General features: G+C 31.0%; 5 protein-coding genes across 6 annotated transcripts; 1 reads left to right on the top strand and 4 right to left on the bottom strand.

The window, feature by feature from the left end:
- Positions 1-354: 354 nt before the first annotated feature.
- Syx16 (syntaxin 16) lies at positions 355-2,770 on the bottom strand. Its single transcript, XM_076317710.1, has 5 exons — positions 2,505-2,770; positions 2,193-2,411; positions 1,837-2,044; positions 1,504-1,763; positions 355-1,411 (listed from the first exon to the last, which is right to left on the bottom strand). Exons 1-5 carry the CDS (start codon positions 2,583-2,585, stop codon positions 1,202-1,204), a joined length of 978 nt encoding a protein of 325 aa, XP_076173825.1. The 5' UTR covers positions 2,586-2,770; the 3' UTR covers positions 355-1,201.
- A 441-nt stretch (positions 2,771-3,211) lies between these two features.
- On the bottom strand, positions 3,212-3,932 carry Bcn92 (LYR motif-containing protein bcn92). The gene is made up of 2 exons (XM_076317968.1): positions 3,774-3,932; positions 3,212-3,623 (listed from the first exon to the last, which is right to left on the bottom strand). The coding sequence occupies exons 1-2, from the start codon at positions 3,857-3,859 to the stop codon at positions 3,428-3,430; spliced, it is 282 nt and encodes a 93-aa protein (XP_076174083.1). The 5' UTR covers positions 3,860-3,932; the 3' UTR covers positions 3,212-3,427.
- Positions 3,933-3,942: 10 nt separating this feature from the next.
- On the top strand, positions 3,943-5,905 carry Phers-m (Phenylalanyl-tRNA synthetase, mitochondrial). Its single transcript, XM_076317966.1, has 4 exons — positions 3,943-4,265; positions 4,340-5,055; positions 5,120-5,412; positions 5,494-5,905. Exons 1-4 carry the CDS (start codon positions 4,252-4,254, stop codon positions 5,782-5,784), a joined length of 1,314 nt encoding a protein of 437 aa, XP_076174081.1. The 5' UTR covers positions 3,943-4,251; the 3' UTR covers positions 5,785-5,905.
- A 319-nt stretch (positions 5,906-6,224) lies between these two features.
- Positions 6,225-12,978, bottom strand: LOC143149994 (putative phospholipid-transporting ATPase IIB). Of its 2 annotated transcripts, none has more exons than XM_076317963.1 (13): positions 12,264-12,978; positions 10,855-10,999; positions 10,505-10,777; positions 10,171-10,413; positions 9,906-10,094; positions 9,229-9,815; positions 8,743-9,159; positions 8,506-8,671; positions 8,057-8,435; positions 7,745-7,985; positions 7,472-7,638; positions 7,188-7,391; positions 6,225-7,111 (listed from the first exon to the last, which is right to left on the bottom strand). In XM_076317963.1, exons 1-13 carry the CDS (start codon positions 12,431-12,433, stop codon positions 6,978-6,980), a joined length of 3,315 nt encoding a protein of 1,104 aa, XP_076174078.1. In that variant the 5' UTR covers positions 12,434-12,978; the 3' UTR covers positions 6,225-6,977. The 2 variants fall into 2 exon arrangements, with proteins under 2 accessions (XP_076174078.1, XP_076174080.1); XM_076317965.1 differs by lacking the exon at positions 12,264-12,978 and adding an exon at positions 11,371-11,567.
- Positions 12,979-13,188: 210 nt separating this feature from the next.
- Positions 13,189-14,190, bottom strand: LOC143149996 (dynein axonemal assembly factor 19). Its single transcript, XM_076317967.1, has 3 exons — positions 13,921-14,190; positions 13,633-13,859; positions 13,189-13,380 (listed from the first exon to the last, which is right to left on the bottom strand). Exons 1-2 carry the CDS (start codon positions 14,071-14,073, stop codon positions 13,683-13,685), a joined length of 330 nt encoding a protein of 109 aa, XP_076174082.1. The 5' UTR covers positions 14,074-14,190; the 3' UTR covers positions 13,189-13,380; positions 13,633-13,682.
- Between the last annotated feature and the right edge of the window lie 4 nt (positions 14,191-14,194).

The raw sequence follows: 14,194 nt of genomic DNA, 5'->3' as shown, positions 1-14,194 counted from the left end.
TTTTATCCATTGATCCTTAATTTGTAATTCATAACGTAAGAATCGTAAAAAAGCTATGTTACGTCATACACGCGTGCCGATAAAATGTATAGATATTTGGATATAAAAGTGTATACAGATATATGTAAATAAGAAAATCGTCTTTATAAGGGTAATATTTTGTTTTAAACTCAACTTGTGTACAAGGTTTTTAAAAGATTAAATAACATGTTTGCTAGACATATAAAGTTAGATAAATCATGTAGATATTGCATATAAATATACGTATCGCTCAGTCTGAGATAAAAGTGCAATATTCTAAAAAAAGATTACCCGGTATCATTAAGTATAGAATGAATTACACACTGTCTAAACCAAAATGTTATTGACTTTGGTTATATAATTCTTTTATTAGAGAAAAAATAACGTTACATAGAAGTATTAAGCTTGACTATAACGTTAATCTTCGCGTACTATAACGTTAATAAACGCTTTCTAAAACAGTGAAATGCCTAAATGGTGTATATATATATATATATATATAATTTATCCACAGGTATTCTTGGTATTCACTTCATAAATTTGGTTTGATATATGAACACGTTAGATTTCTCTTTCTCATTTATTGGAGAGTACGAGCTCGTTTAAAAGCTATATACGCGTACTTATGTTTCTGGTATAAATATATGTTACAATCATACTTAAAATACAGTTAAATACGACGGGTACGATTACAAAAAAAAGCAATACCACATGCGCATCATCTCATTATTAACTGGAATGATTTTAGTTAACAACAGGAGAACAGTTTATGTAGTCAACTGGCTAAAAACATGAATATAATGTTCAAAATCTTATAAAAAAAAAGATTTCATACGACGAATTTATGATGAGTTTTATGATAAATACTTTTCAACTCTACTTATTATTTTTAAAAATAAGTACCATGCATTGTTACTAGTTATTTAAAGACAACATTAATATGTCGATGTAATCGTATCCATCATATTCGTGGAGACGATTGCGTTTGTAACGAGTTTGAATTAACAGTGCAGCACTATTCTCCTGCTTATCTCACTTATTATTATACTTATGAATCTCATCAAAAAATATTGTTTCCCGCGCAGAATATGTGCTACGAATATGTTTCCCTTCAAGAAACAACAATGAATAACATCTGTTTGTATATTAAGAATGTATTTGCCCGATTCATATATTGTTCTTATGTTCTAAATACGATGAAAAGAAAACTAACTAGAATAATAGCTCCAGCAAGAACAACTATACAATACAATTTTTTATTAGCTCTTTGATAAGAGTCTGCCTTTTTCAATTGTTTATAACCTTCTTGCACTTGTACTTGCGTTTGTTCAATATTATAATCGATTCTATCCAAAATAGTACCCTGATCCTGCACCATATTTGCTAAATCCTGTTCAGATAAAATTTCTTACTTAAAATTTTTAAATACAATCATAGCATAAAATTTTCTACTATAGTAAAGATACTGTTGGAGTTTCTTACTTTGAATATATGTCGAAGATCTGCTATACTTTGAACTATATTGCCAATTTGTTCTTCTCTTTCCACAGCTACTTTCATTCTATCTTCTGTTTCTTCCAACTGTAAAAGTATAGAGTCCTGTCGTTGTTCGTTGTTATACCAAGTCTCTGTGTTTGTTTCATTAGATTCCACTAACCATGTGTCTGTCACACTGTTGTTTAAAAATATTGATTGATCTTCAGTAAAAAATTGATTGCTTCTTTCTTCTCTTGATTTTATTTCTAAAATCATAAAAATTGTTTCAAAGGATTTGCTTGGTACATTTATAATTTCTAAAAATTGTAGAAATCGTACGTGTTAAGTAGTGATTCTGAGCTGTTCTATATCGAAGACCCAGCTCTTGCAAAGCAGTTGAAAGAGCCATTACTGCACTTGTAGCTAACTGACGCTCTATAGATTTATTATCGTGTCTGGCTGCAGTTTTTATACTTTGCACTTGACGGTAACCACTAGAAAATGCACGTCCTATTTCTCGCGTCAATTGTTCCATTTGTCTTTCTTCCTGTAGACATGTTTTTAACGATTTGCTCTCTAACAATTAAGTAATCGAAATAAATCAAAACGATTGTATGGTTCTTTGAGATTAATGTATATACAATAATTCGTTAATTTTCACGATAACTAGTATTGCATTAAAGCCATAGACGAACCTGTGACGTATCATCTAATGTTGGTCTAGTTAACTGTTTAGCTTGTAACTCTACTAAGCTGTCTATCTTCACACGTAATCTACTTAAAATATACTGTGTCTCTTCCAAGAAATCTATCCAAACAGGTGGTGCATTACTCTCCAAATTAATATTTCTTAATTCCACGTTGTCAGAACTGCCAGCCTCTGGAGCTACTAGTGCCATTCGATCGGACAGATTCTGAAAATATATGTTTGATTTTGTAAATTTTATAATCGTGTAAAAATTTCATATCGCAAATTTTCCATTAATTAAAGGTTATGTCTGTCACACCTGCTCGGCATATATGTGTTTGCTTTGTAATGCATTATTTCGCATCAAAATGAACGGTTCCGTTAAATTTCTCATAGCCATTTTTATTAACTTAATTTACTTGTTAAAAAATTCACAATATTATACTACTCATCATAGTCGCCTTCAAGTAGACGAATTCTGTTATCGTAGTGTGCTCCATCTGTCATCGTGAAACAGCTGATTCGTCAGTACTACCAAATTCAGATCTGGAACTTTTTTTTCTTATTACTAAGCATATTTTCACTAAAAATATTTATCATAAAATTGTTGGTAGTATACTTTATATTTGTTTACCGAATTAATGTATTTAAAAAAAAGTGATATTAAGCAAAAGTTTTTCACTTTATTTATTAAATGATATCATACATGTATGTATAATATTATATATATATATATATATATATATATATATATATATATATATATATATATATATATATATATATATATATATATATATATATATATGTATATTGTTGCGCATGCACAATGTAATGCAGACATAAAATATGATTGATACATTACTGTGAAATCGTTATTTTTGTACAAATTATAAATAATTTGTACATATATAAGTACAGATAAATACAGATTCTACTATCATAAAGAACTTATACATTTGAATTTGAAAACCTGTCGTATTATCAATAATTACATTTTTTCTAAAGAATGATCTAGAAATAGTATACACATTATATTCTATCTATGTTTTATTCATGATAACAAATATTTTACCTCATTCAACATAATACAAATTTACAGAATCCTTAAAATTATAATGAATCTTTTAACATTTCGAGTTCCAACTTTCTTATGTTCTTAATAATAATAACTTTTTCATATCCCACACTCATTACAATTCTTTTTACAAACACTTACTGGATATTAACTTTGTGTACTTTTTAATTGAAATTAGATTTACTTGAGATAGTTTCAATAATTAATGGTCTAGTGGCGTAAAGATTTCCAATGATTACTTGTCTTTTAATAACTTCAAGCAATTTTTGTCCTTCTTCGTAATACTTATTAATCTTTTCCGGATCTCGAAGTGTCTTATTTTCTTGAAATTCGTGTCGAATTCTCCGCAGAGCATACATTCTATAATAAATAGAAAAAGATACATATGAACGTGTTGAACATATGTATAGCTTGGATATTTTCTATGTAACGTTACCAATTCAATATTCATAATTATGAAAAATAAATGATATCTTAAATTTATAAGTAAGTTTAATAGTTTAAACTTACCGGTAATTGTAAGAATTCCATTTTTTGCTCTCTCGAATAAGACTTCGGTAAAGGCTCCGAATCATATTTCGATTACTAGCCATCATTTCAAGTACATCATAGATAAAGTATGAATGTAGATTTTCTAACGTATGTTCGTATTGGCATAGTGTTTTTGTTCACGACTTTAAATTTTGATCGTTTACATAAATCCAAATTTATACAAATTTGATCTCTTAAGTGTTAATATTTCAATTGTAATTTATACATAATTTTACAAAAAGAAACAATTGAATAGCTTTATCTCTAAGAATCATCATATTGTAAATTCTCCTTGAATGTTGTTTAAATTCATACATACGCGTTCTTTAATAAACTTTTTTACTTTGTGATTAGAAAATTTAGATACAGAAAGTTTATGTAAAATATATTTTCTGTTAATAATATTGATGATAAACAGTACCTGCGATTCTAAAATACGTAGAATTATTTTATCACAATGATTCTAAGATGGTTAGGTTATTTACAATATATATCGCACTGCAACAATGTAAATAATTAAGTGAATTTAAAGTATACTTTTGTAGGTATAGGCTGTATACAAATTTTGGGCACAAGATACTAACGTCACCACTACATAAAGCCTTATCTACAGTTACAGAAACTCAATCAAGCAATGAAATAATATTGTTTGGTCACAAGTATCCAACAGATGATTGGACAAATATTACTAAAAATATTATTTCCAAAGTAGGAAGAAATCTGTATATTACTCCATACCATCCTTTATCTCATATACGTCAACGTATTATTAATTATTTTTATATGCAATTTCATAATCGCATTGGTAATCCAATATTCAGTGTGTACGAGAACATATCGCCTATAGTAACCGTTGCTCAAAATTTTGACTCTCTTCTTGTATCAAATGACCATCCAAGTAGGAAAACAAGTGATTGTTATTATATAAATAAAAATACTCTGTTGCGTGCACATACAACTGCACACCAAACAGAACTAATATCTATGGGTTTGAACAATTTCCTTATAATTGGAGATGTTTATCGTAAAGACCAAATAGATTCTACTCATTATCCTGTTTTCCATCAAGTGGATGCTGTCAGGCTATGTACATTAGAAGAAGTGTTTCAAAATACAAGCTCAGACGACCTAAAACTGTTTGAACACAGAGGTGTAGAAAGTAATGACAAACAAGGTTGTCATACTTTGGAATCTGTGAAAATAATGGAACATGAATTAAAAAATACTTTGACAGGTTTAGCACAATCACTTTTTGGAACAGGTAATGTATTCAAACAAATAAACAGAACTTTAATGAAACTCAAAATTATAAATTTTTATTTCAGAAATAAAATTCAGATGGGTTGAGGAATATTTTCCTTTTACCCATCCGTCATGGGAATTGGAAATCTATTATAAAGATCAGTGGCTTGAAATTTTGGGATGTGGTATAATGCGTCAAGAAATCCTACAAAATTCTGGAGCAGGAGAACGCATTGGATGGGCATTTGGACTTGGTCTAGAAAGATTAGCTATGTGTTTATACAATATACCTGATATCAGATTATTTTGGAGTGTAGACACTGGTTTTTTGTCCCAGTTCAAAGTTGAAGATCCTAATGCAGCAATAGAATATAAGGTAGAGAAATATAATTAAGTAATAAAAATATAATCAATATTTTATGAAAACTTAGTGAATAGTAAAATGTATTCTTTACAGCCTATTAGCGTTTTTCCTCAGTGCAAAAATGACATAAGTTTTTGGTTACCTGAAAATGAATCTTATTCAATGAAAGATTTTTGTGATTTAGCACGGTATATCGGTGGTGACAGAGTAGAACAAATTATATTAAATGATGTATATACTCATCCTGTCACTAAAAGAGTGTCACATTGTTATACTATAGTGTATAGACATATGGAACGTACATTATTAAAAATAGAAGTAAACAATATTCATAGTCAAATAGGAAAATATGCTGCAGAGAAACTACACGTTACAGTTAGATAAATTGGAACAGATTACTTTAAAATATAAACCATTGGCTACTGTTAGTTTTTAAATATCACACATTTCCTTGCGTAAGCAATTAAAGGAAAAAATGAAATAAAGAATTAATCAGACAAAGGAATATATTATTTTATTTGCGCATAAATTAATTACAAATATGTCATTAAATCAAATAATATTTACCTAGAAATAACTATGTCATCTATAGTACAATACATTTCATCAACATTATAACTAATAACAGTTACAACTAGCTCTACATGCTTATAATTTACGCACGAATATAAAAATCGATTTCCTTTTATTATAATGCTGTGTATTCACAAGAAATAAATTGCAGTGAATAACATTGTATTTGAAAATATAGCTTATATTTAAAACATAAAAGAAAAGTATTTCGTTAAAGAAAAACGATAGTAAATAGATCTCTCAGTGCTTAATTTATAAAAATGAAGATTTCATTTCGAATATTTTCACATATTTATTAAATACATGAAGAAAACGTCAAGTAAGGCAATATATGCTTTTAGTTAGTTAAACGTCCGAGTTTATAAACTTAATATAAAAAATACTGTAAATGGTACGATCGAATATAAACGGTAAATATTACGTGTAACTGAATTAAATGCTATATGTTGTGCCAACACATTTTATGGAAGAAACATTCGTGTTAATTATTTTCATAAATGAACATTAACAAAACACAATTAAACAGCTCAATTTTAGGGTAAAGTCCCTATTTACAATTATCATAATTTTAAAGCGTTTTAACCTAAATTGAATAAATAGAGAACAATCCACAATAATTTTATACGTTAATAGAATAATGAAATAATTTATCTTTAATTAAAAATTTGAATGAAAATAAGCCTGATTTGACTCATTATGTTGGTCCAGTTGGAACGCTCAGTATAATATTAATAGCACAGGAAATTCGAAAACTTCGGTAACAGTTGCATTTTAATGTTAAATTGTAAACTTTGTATTTATTGATTACTTGAAGCATAGTTAGAAAAATAGTGAGGAGATTTACAAAATGGGTGTTTATTTATTTCATACTGAGCAAAGGACTCAAATCAGGAATCAAAGATAATTACTTTGCAAATACTTTTTCGTACCATTCGATACAAAGCAGACTTCTTTAATTCACCATATGAGCTACTTTTGCAAAGTGAGATTATTGTAATCAAAATTTAAGATAACTTGGTGTAACTAGGAGGCGAAAATTTTTTCCGTAAGAATTTCAAGATATACAATGGCATGCAAGAAATTAAAGTTATCAGCAATACTTTCCACAAGAAGTCTGTAGTTTTGATGAATTCAGCATCTGTGTTAAACAGAAACGATTAATTAAATTTCTTTAACTAATTCTAATGCACCACTAAATCTGTACATTAACATACCGAAATAGTCTTTAAGAACGACTAGAGATAACAAATAAAGAGCCAAGGAGAAAATCTCTGCAAGTATCATAATGTGATGCCATGTTCTGATTGTTAAAGCCACCATAATTAATTCTGTTAAAACAAGCGCTGTGAAACTGATGGCCACTATATGTATGAATTCATCTTCAAACATTATAAGCGCACCGTACATTATAACTCCACCTGGAAAATACACGATTCGAATGATTAATATATTCTTGAAATACAAATGATCAACACAAATTTCTAAGACGTATATTTACCCTGGTATATGCTTATTAAAATCCACATGAAAAATGTCTTGTAAGACAATGACCGACCTTTACTAAGTTCTTTATAAAGTTCTGGATAAGTGAGCGCAATTTTTCCAGATACATCTTTGTCTAATACCAAAGAAAATACTGGAAACATTGTATATATTGTTCCATAACTGCAAAGTAATAGTAATTGTAATTATTATTATTCTCGAAATTTGATTATCCATTATTTTTATCGAGTGTAAACAATTGGTTTGAGATTATCTAATCTTTTCTTACCCCACCATTAAAAATCCCTGATACAAGGATACCGATGATAAATAAAAAACTGCAGAAAATACAGCTTGCATGGTCGAAATAATTAAACCACGATGAATAACGAATTGACTTAAAGCAGCAGAACGTTTATAACTCCTCCGTCCGTGAACCAACAAAAGATTAGCCAAATGGCTAAACTGAGAGATGGAGAAATCTGCAGCCAAAGAGGCCTGTCTTCCTTCAAGACCTTCAAGACCTATACCTACAAAACGAAACTTGTCATCTGTTACTTTATAATTCATTTTAATAGGACACCATGAAAACAGTATTTACCAGCGTCTGCTGCTTGTATCATAGATACATCGTTTCCACCATCTCCGACAGCCGCGGTTCTTTTACCTGTATGTCTTTGGATAAGACTGACAACTTCGGCTTTTTGTGTAGGGGAACATCGACAGCAAACAACAGCAGGCGAGCCGCACGCTAGTTCCAAAAATTCTTGTTCATAGCACTGTAAACACACCTCTAGAGAATCTCCGTTGATAACTAAGGCACAATCTTGCTTTTTACGAAATGTGTTTAACTCCAAATGAGCATCTGTACGAGTTACCACAGATTTAAAAACGTAAAGACCCTGCGTTCGTGAAACTAAACACGAAGATTTCGCTATACAAGTTGCCGTTTCTAATTTGTCCCCTGTTAGCATCCAAATCTAAAAATCATAAAAAGTTAAATCTACTGACAAAAGAAAAAGATAACTGAATTCTATGTAAGGCGCTTACTTTAATTCCAGCATTCCTTAATACTTCCAACGTTGGTCTTACACTATCTTGTAATCTATCTTCAACACCAGTTACACACAGTAATTCCATCTCCCTTTCTAAACTTTCGATAACTGCGGCAACTCTTGGAACACGATCACTGACGCTCATCCTTGCTGAATTATATCTAAAAGGAAAATATTTCCGAAGTAATAAACGATTTTTAATCATTTTATCACAGAACATACACAAGCATACCTTGCTTCAAAATCGAGATACTGTTCTTCCGTTAAATTTTTTTTTGCAACAACTAGCGTTCTCAAACCTTCTCGAGCCATATTACCACAAACTTCTTCCAGCCAATCGTTATATTGTACTATTCCGGACATTACTACATCTGCTCCCTTCAAATAAAATACTATTTCAGAACTAGATTCCTCTTTCACTATTATTCCCATTCTTTTGGTTTCCGATGTAAATGGAAATATTTGTAGAATTGTGTAGTTCAAAATTTTGCCACTTGGAGCTTTCAACTGCATAATATTTAAATCGCGCTTAACTAAAGCTAATCCCATTTCTTCTGTCCATTTAACCAAAGCTACTTCATCTGGGCTAGAGGCTTGATAATTACGTTTTTGCTCTGGCAAATAATAATGTTGATCTGCTTCAGTTTGACTAAAATAAAAGTAATGTAAACACACGCATTACATATTATAACATTATTATTAATTTTGCGAAAATTACCTTTGAATGGAACCTGAATCTTCTGTTTTTCCTGTTTGTACACTGACCGTGTCCAAATTAGTAGATTTGTTTATTTCATCGTAAACCGGTGTTACATTGTGGCATAATGCCAAAGCATGCACAGCATCGTATATCCTAGTACTTTCAGACCTTCTAACTTTTCCGCTGTGTAAGGATGCCGCTGGTTTTACCGGCGAAGTTTTGGAGACAGAAGAGTAACATGTTCTCAGCACGGACATAACTTCGTCAAATGTTTCTTGACCATAAGATATCATGCCCAAGTGTAACTTTTTGAAAACCATTTTATTCTGCGTTAATGTGCCGGTTTTGTCACTTAGCAAATACGAAATGCGACCAAGTTCTTCCGGGATAGTAGTCGTTCTTACGACTGTTCCAACAATTTCCTTGTCTCTCTGTATGCACCATGCATAAAAAGCTTTTCCCATATCCAAGTTTACTCTTAAACTGATTGGTATTATATACGAAAATAGTAAAACGAAACGAAACATATAACGGTACCATGGCCCACTAAATCCTTTTAAAGACATCATTACTAATGCAAGACCGATCACAGCACAAAACAATACCTATAAAATTAAAATTTAGAATAAATGATGTAATAAAATAATAAACACAATTATAGTTCAAGTTACACAATTTTCATAGTTGTACAATACCTTTGTCAATTGATTTATTTCTTGATCTAGTAAGCCAACTTTTGATCGTGGAGCAGAGTGATTCATAAGAGACCTGGTTTCTTGTCCTGTGTATACAACAATACCAAGAGCTGAACCTGAAGCAACAGCCGTATTTGCCCATAAAGTATTATCTACACCTAAACTTTCTTCACTACTGTAACCATCATACTGAAACAAAGTACAATACAATTTATTCCACATTATAAATAACTTTTAAAAACAAATTGAACATTTGAAGACTCACTCTTGTGAATGTTCCAATAAAGCTGTGTATGTCTTTTTGTGGTTTTTCAACATATAGGCTTGCTTTGATATCAAACAACTGTGAATCATTTTCCAATTTTTGAGTAGCTGGCACAGCCAGTCGTAGTTTCCAATCTGTTTCTCCATCTAATTGATCAGTTCTCACAAAACATGCTCCAGATTTTTCTGTTGTACGCAATAAAACCAAATCAGCTGGTACTCTTTGACCTTTTTCCACAATTACCTTGGAATATAAGAAGAGAGTATTTATTGTTTGTTCTACATTATATTTTATTTTGACTGGTGCTTTTTAACTATTTTATTCAATTGCTTACCAGATCACCTACTCGCAACTTGGAGCTTGGTACTAATTCTGGTGTATCAAAACCTTTTACCAGTCTGTAATATTTTTGGGCATTAACTTCTTTGTCTCTTTTGTATCGTCTAAAATCATCGATCGCCTCTCGACAAATTGTAACAGTTAACACAAAACATAATGGTCCCCAATATGTATATAAATATCCTATTCGTATGTCTGGTATGAACTGAGATATAGCCATAAGCAAAAAATATAAATTCAAGAAAAATTTGAATTGTTGAAAAAGAACCTAAGAAACAAAAAAACAATCATTACTTTTCTTGTTCTATGTTAGATTATATTTTAGTGCTTGGTATCAAATCTTACCAAGGGCAGAAATGTAACAAAATTATACTTTTGATTTCGTATAACATTAGTAGGAAATTTTTCTTGCATTGGTTGACCAATGTGAATAACTCTAGCTCTTAATTCACGTTTTCTACAACACCTCCTCCACATCCAGGTACAACACCTATGAGGGTAAAATGATGAATAAGTAGGCAGAGAAGAAACTATTTGTTCTCTGACTAATTTTATATTATTTTTATTATAATGTATCAACAACATTATTATCGAATTAATTGTGAGCTAATTATTCAGATGAAAAATTATGGAAAACGAAAAGGCATCGAAAGTTTGTACTTAACGATTGTAATGCGAGACGCACGTACTTATTTAATATGGAATGGAACAGGAAACAAATTTATCGATACTTTTTGCAAAACATAATCAAAATCGAGCTAAATATCATAAAAATAGTTGACAATATCTAATTAACAGTTTTAGAAGGATTAAAATTGTTGGGAAATCGAAATTTCTTGGACACAGCAAAATGTACGTCACCTTGTCCACGAGTTGTCATTTCGCGGCTTAGATATTAACGGGATATCTTCTTTCGATAGCCTTATAACATTGCTCTGCGTCTCCATTTAGATATTTCTTCGTTACAAACCATATAAGAAAACAGTATTATTTATTCTCTCGTTAAGAAAAATTGTCTCGGAAATATATTTCGACGTTCAACACGACTCTGTTGTGACATCATAACATCCACGAAGCACGCACTTACAAGACGAATTCGCTTACTTGCCACAGTGAATCGAATTATGCCCGTACATACTTCATTTACAGTAGAATATTTTTTGCATTTTTCTAAAGTTTTTGCGAAATGTATTTAAGTTTGTAAATATAAACATTCGGTAATAGTTTCAAAAATTAAGAATTCTTATTAATTTTCATTGTAATCGATCGTATAAGGATTTATTAAAAATTGGAACTATTTATTAAAGAATTTTCACCATACTTACTATTTACCAATAACAAATAGTAATGCAACATTAGGCAATATAAATTTCGTAAAAATTAGAAATTAAAACATTTCACGTAATTTAAATTTTAATACTTATTGTGTAAAACTATGTTATTAATACTCCTTCAAATGCGTGTTATTAAAAATGTTGCACAATCTTATCGTCTGTGTATTTTTTTAGAATCACATATCCGCACTGTTAGTTACATATCGCGGCAATTTTCAAACACAAGCAAGCCTTAATTTTCTTGGATATCCATTTATATGTTTAAATGTTACACTTCCTGTGCTAATTCGATAGACTTTTATTATTCGTCACGTTGGCTACCATTGTAATTAGCTTAATATAAAACGTTGATCGAAGATTATGTACTTATTCTTTTTTATATGTTTCTTTTCGGAAATATTAAACATAGATAATACTCACCCACAAAGAAAATTCCTGAGAAATATAGAACAATCGTTAATTCGTCGTCTTCTTGAAGTTAAAAGTCGTATACTGTCTTCAGAGGGCTGAAGAAGATAGTCAGTTTCCTCGTCCATTTCAAAATCCCGCTCGTCCGAGCTCAAACGCAATGGCATCTCTTCTAACCGCATATTCTCGACAAGACACTCGGTAAATTCTGTTTATCGTTTACCACGGATACACGACTATTATTTCTATCTTTATAGGATGCTAAATAATTGTACGACGTGTATGTATATTCCTTCCGACTACAGAACTTGCAGTTGCTATAGATATTACTCGTTTTGCTTATTACGATATATTATTCGCGTCACGTGATATCAAAGTGTTACACCAGCTAAATGAACTGTACGTATATAGTTCCATACATACGTTACATGCCTAATATCTTATCGAAACGTTTTCGATTAGATGGTATCGCGGTTTTTGACAGTTAATGTTCCGCATGTATTTGCTAATTTCTCTCTAACGGAATTTCAAGGAGCACTATAATTTGACATTCTATCGGACGATTCAACGGTTCTGTTTGTTTACTGAATGCGTGCGGACGTACGACATATATGCACACACATACAACATTGGGTCATTCCACGTACATACGTGTACGCATCGCGAGATGCCTTTCGGACGACGATAACAAGAGGATTCAGTACTAAGTTTTCGAATCATTTCGGATTAAAAGAAGAATAGACTCGAATTTCTCGGAATTTCGATCAATCTTCAAACTAGACATTAATCGGCTACAATCACGGTACTTCGAACTAATGTTACGGTATACGCGGCCATATTGAGCATTCGACGATCACGTGATTTTCTCGATGTTGGTCAGTACGCATGCTTACACTCTTTCAAAATTATTTCAACCTTTACATTTGACGTTACGAAAATCAAGAATTTATTTTTATTTTTTTACTTGATTTTTTATAATTTATTTTTCTCACAAATTCTCGTTTGTCGAATCAATTTTGACGCAATAAGTTAATACCAATGTTGATTGTGTTTTTGAGAAGCCCGCCTTGACATTCTGCTTTGGCAAACAACTCATGGAATAGCTGTCTGCGCGTTGCACTATTTTTGTCTGTTGAAAAAAAACATTGCATTGGAGAATCTGTTGTATTCACTTATAATGGAATTTCAACGACGGACTCGATACCGTTCGTAATCACAACAAAGTGATGAAGATAAACATCTATTAGCTCGGGAACCAATCTCAAAAGGATTTCAACAAAAATTTTCTCTCCTAAGATATCTCTGACATAACGTTTCAAAGCGTATGCATTTACATTCAAATAGACGAGTCATCTAACATTAAGATTCGCATATGGTATACCTTAAACTTCTAAGATATTTAAAATTGGCTTCGTATTCTTTGTTTGTACATCAAGCTTCAATAGATTCGCCGTTGCTTCTTTTGTCTTTGTCGAGTCGTTTGTCTTCAAACTTGTCATGTGCCATTGTCGTATTCGACTTATTATTATTAGCGACAGGATTCCATGATCTCTTTACTTTAGATGTAACGTCGACACGTTCCAAGGGTCTCAAATGCGCAGCATTCACCTAAGAGTGAATCATACTTAGGTTAAGGTAGGTTCTTGAGATAAACGCATCATATCGTTACCATTTGTCTAAAGTCTTCGTATGTAGGAACATTCTGTTCTATCGCTCTGAGTTTCGCTTCATTCTGTAATCTGTACGTTTCGTCGACTTTAAGAGCCTCAGCAAGTTCTAGCTCCAAACTTTTATAATCGATCGGCGATTTTAATTTACTCATTTTTATAAATATGTATATATATATATCTGTAAATGTTCAGGTTTTTTTTCAGGATGTTTATCTTTCAAAGAAACTACAACTCGAAGCAACAAACTTGTTATTATTAGCTATAGTAAAGGGT

The sequence above is a fragment of the Ptiloglossa arizonensis genome, chromosome 8 (genome assembly GCF_051014685.1).
Source record: "Ptiloglossa arizonensis isolate GNS036 chromosome 8, iyPtiAriz1_principal, whole genome shotgun sequence".
Taxonomy (NCBI): domain Eukaryota; kingdom Metazoa; phylum Arthropoda; class Insecta; order Hymenoptera; family Colletidae; genus Ptiloglossa; species Ptiloglossa arizonensis.
This window is presented reverse-complemented; position numbering and strand designations above follow the sequence as displayed.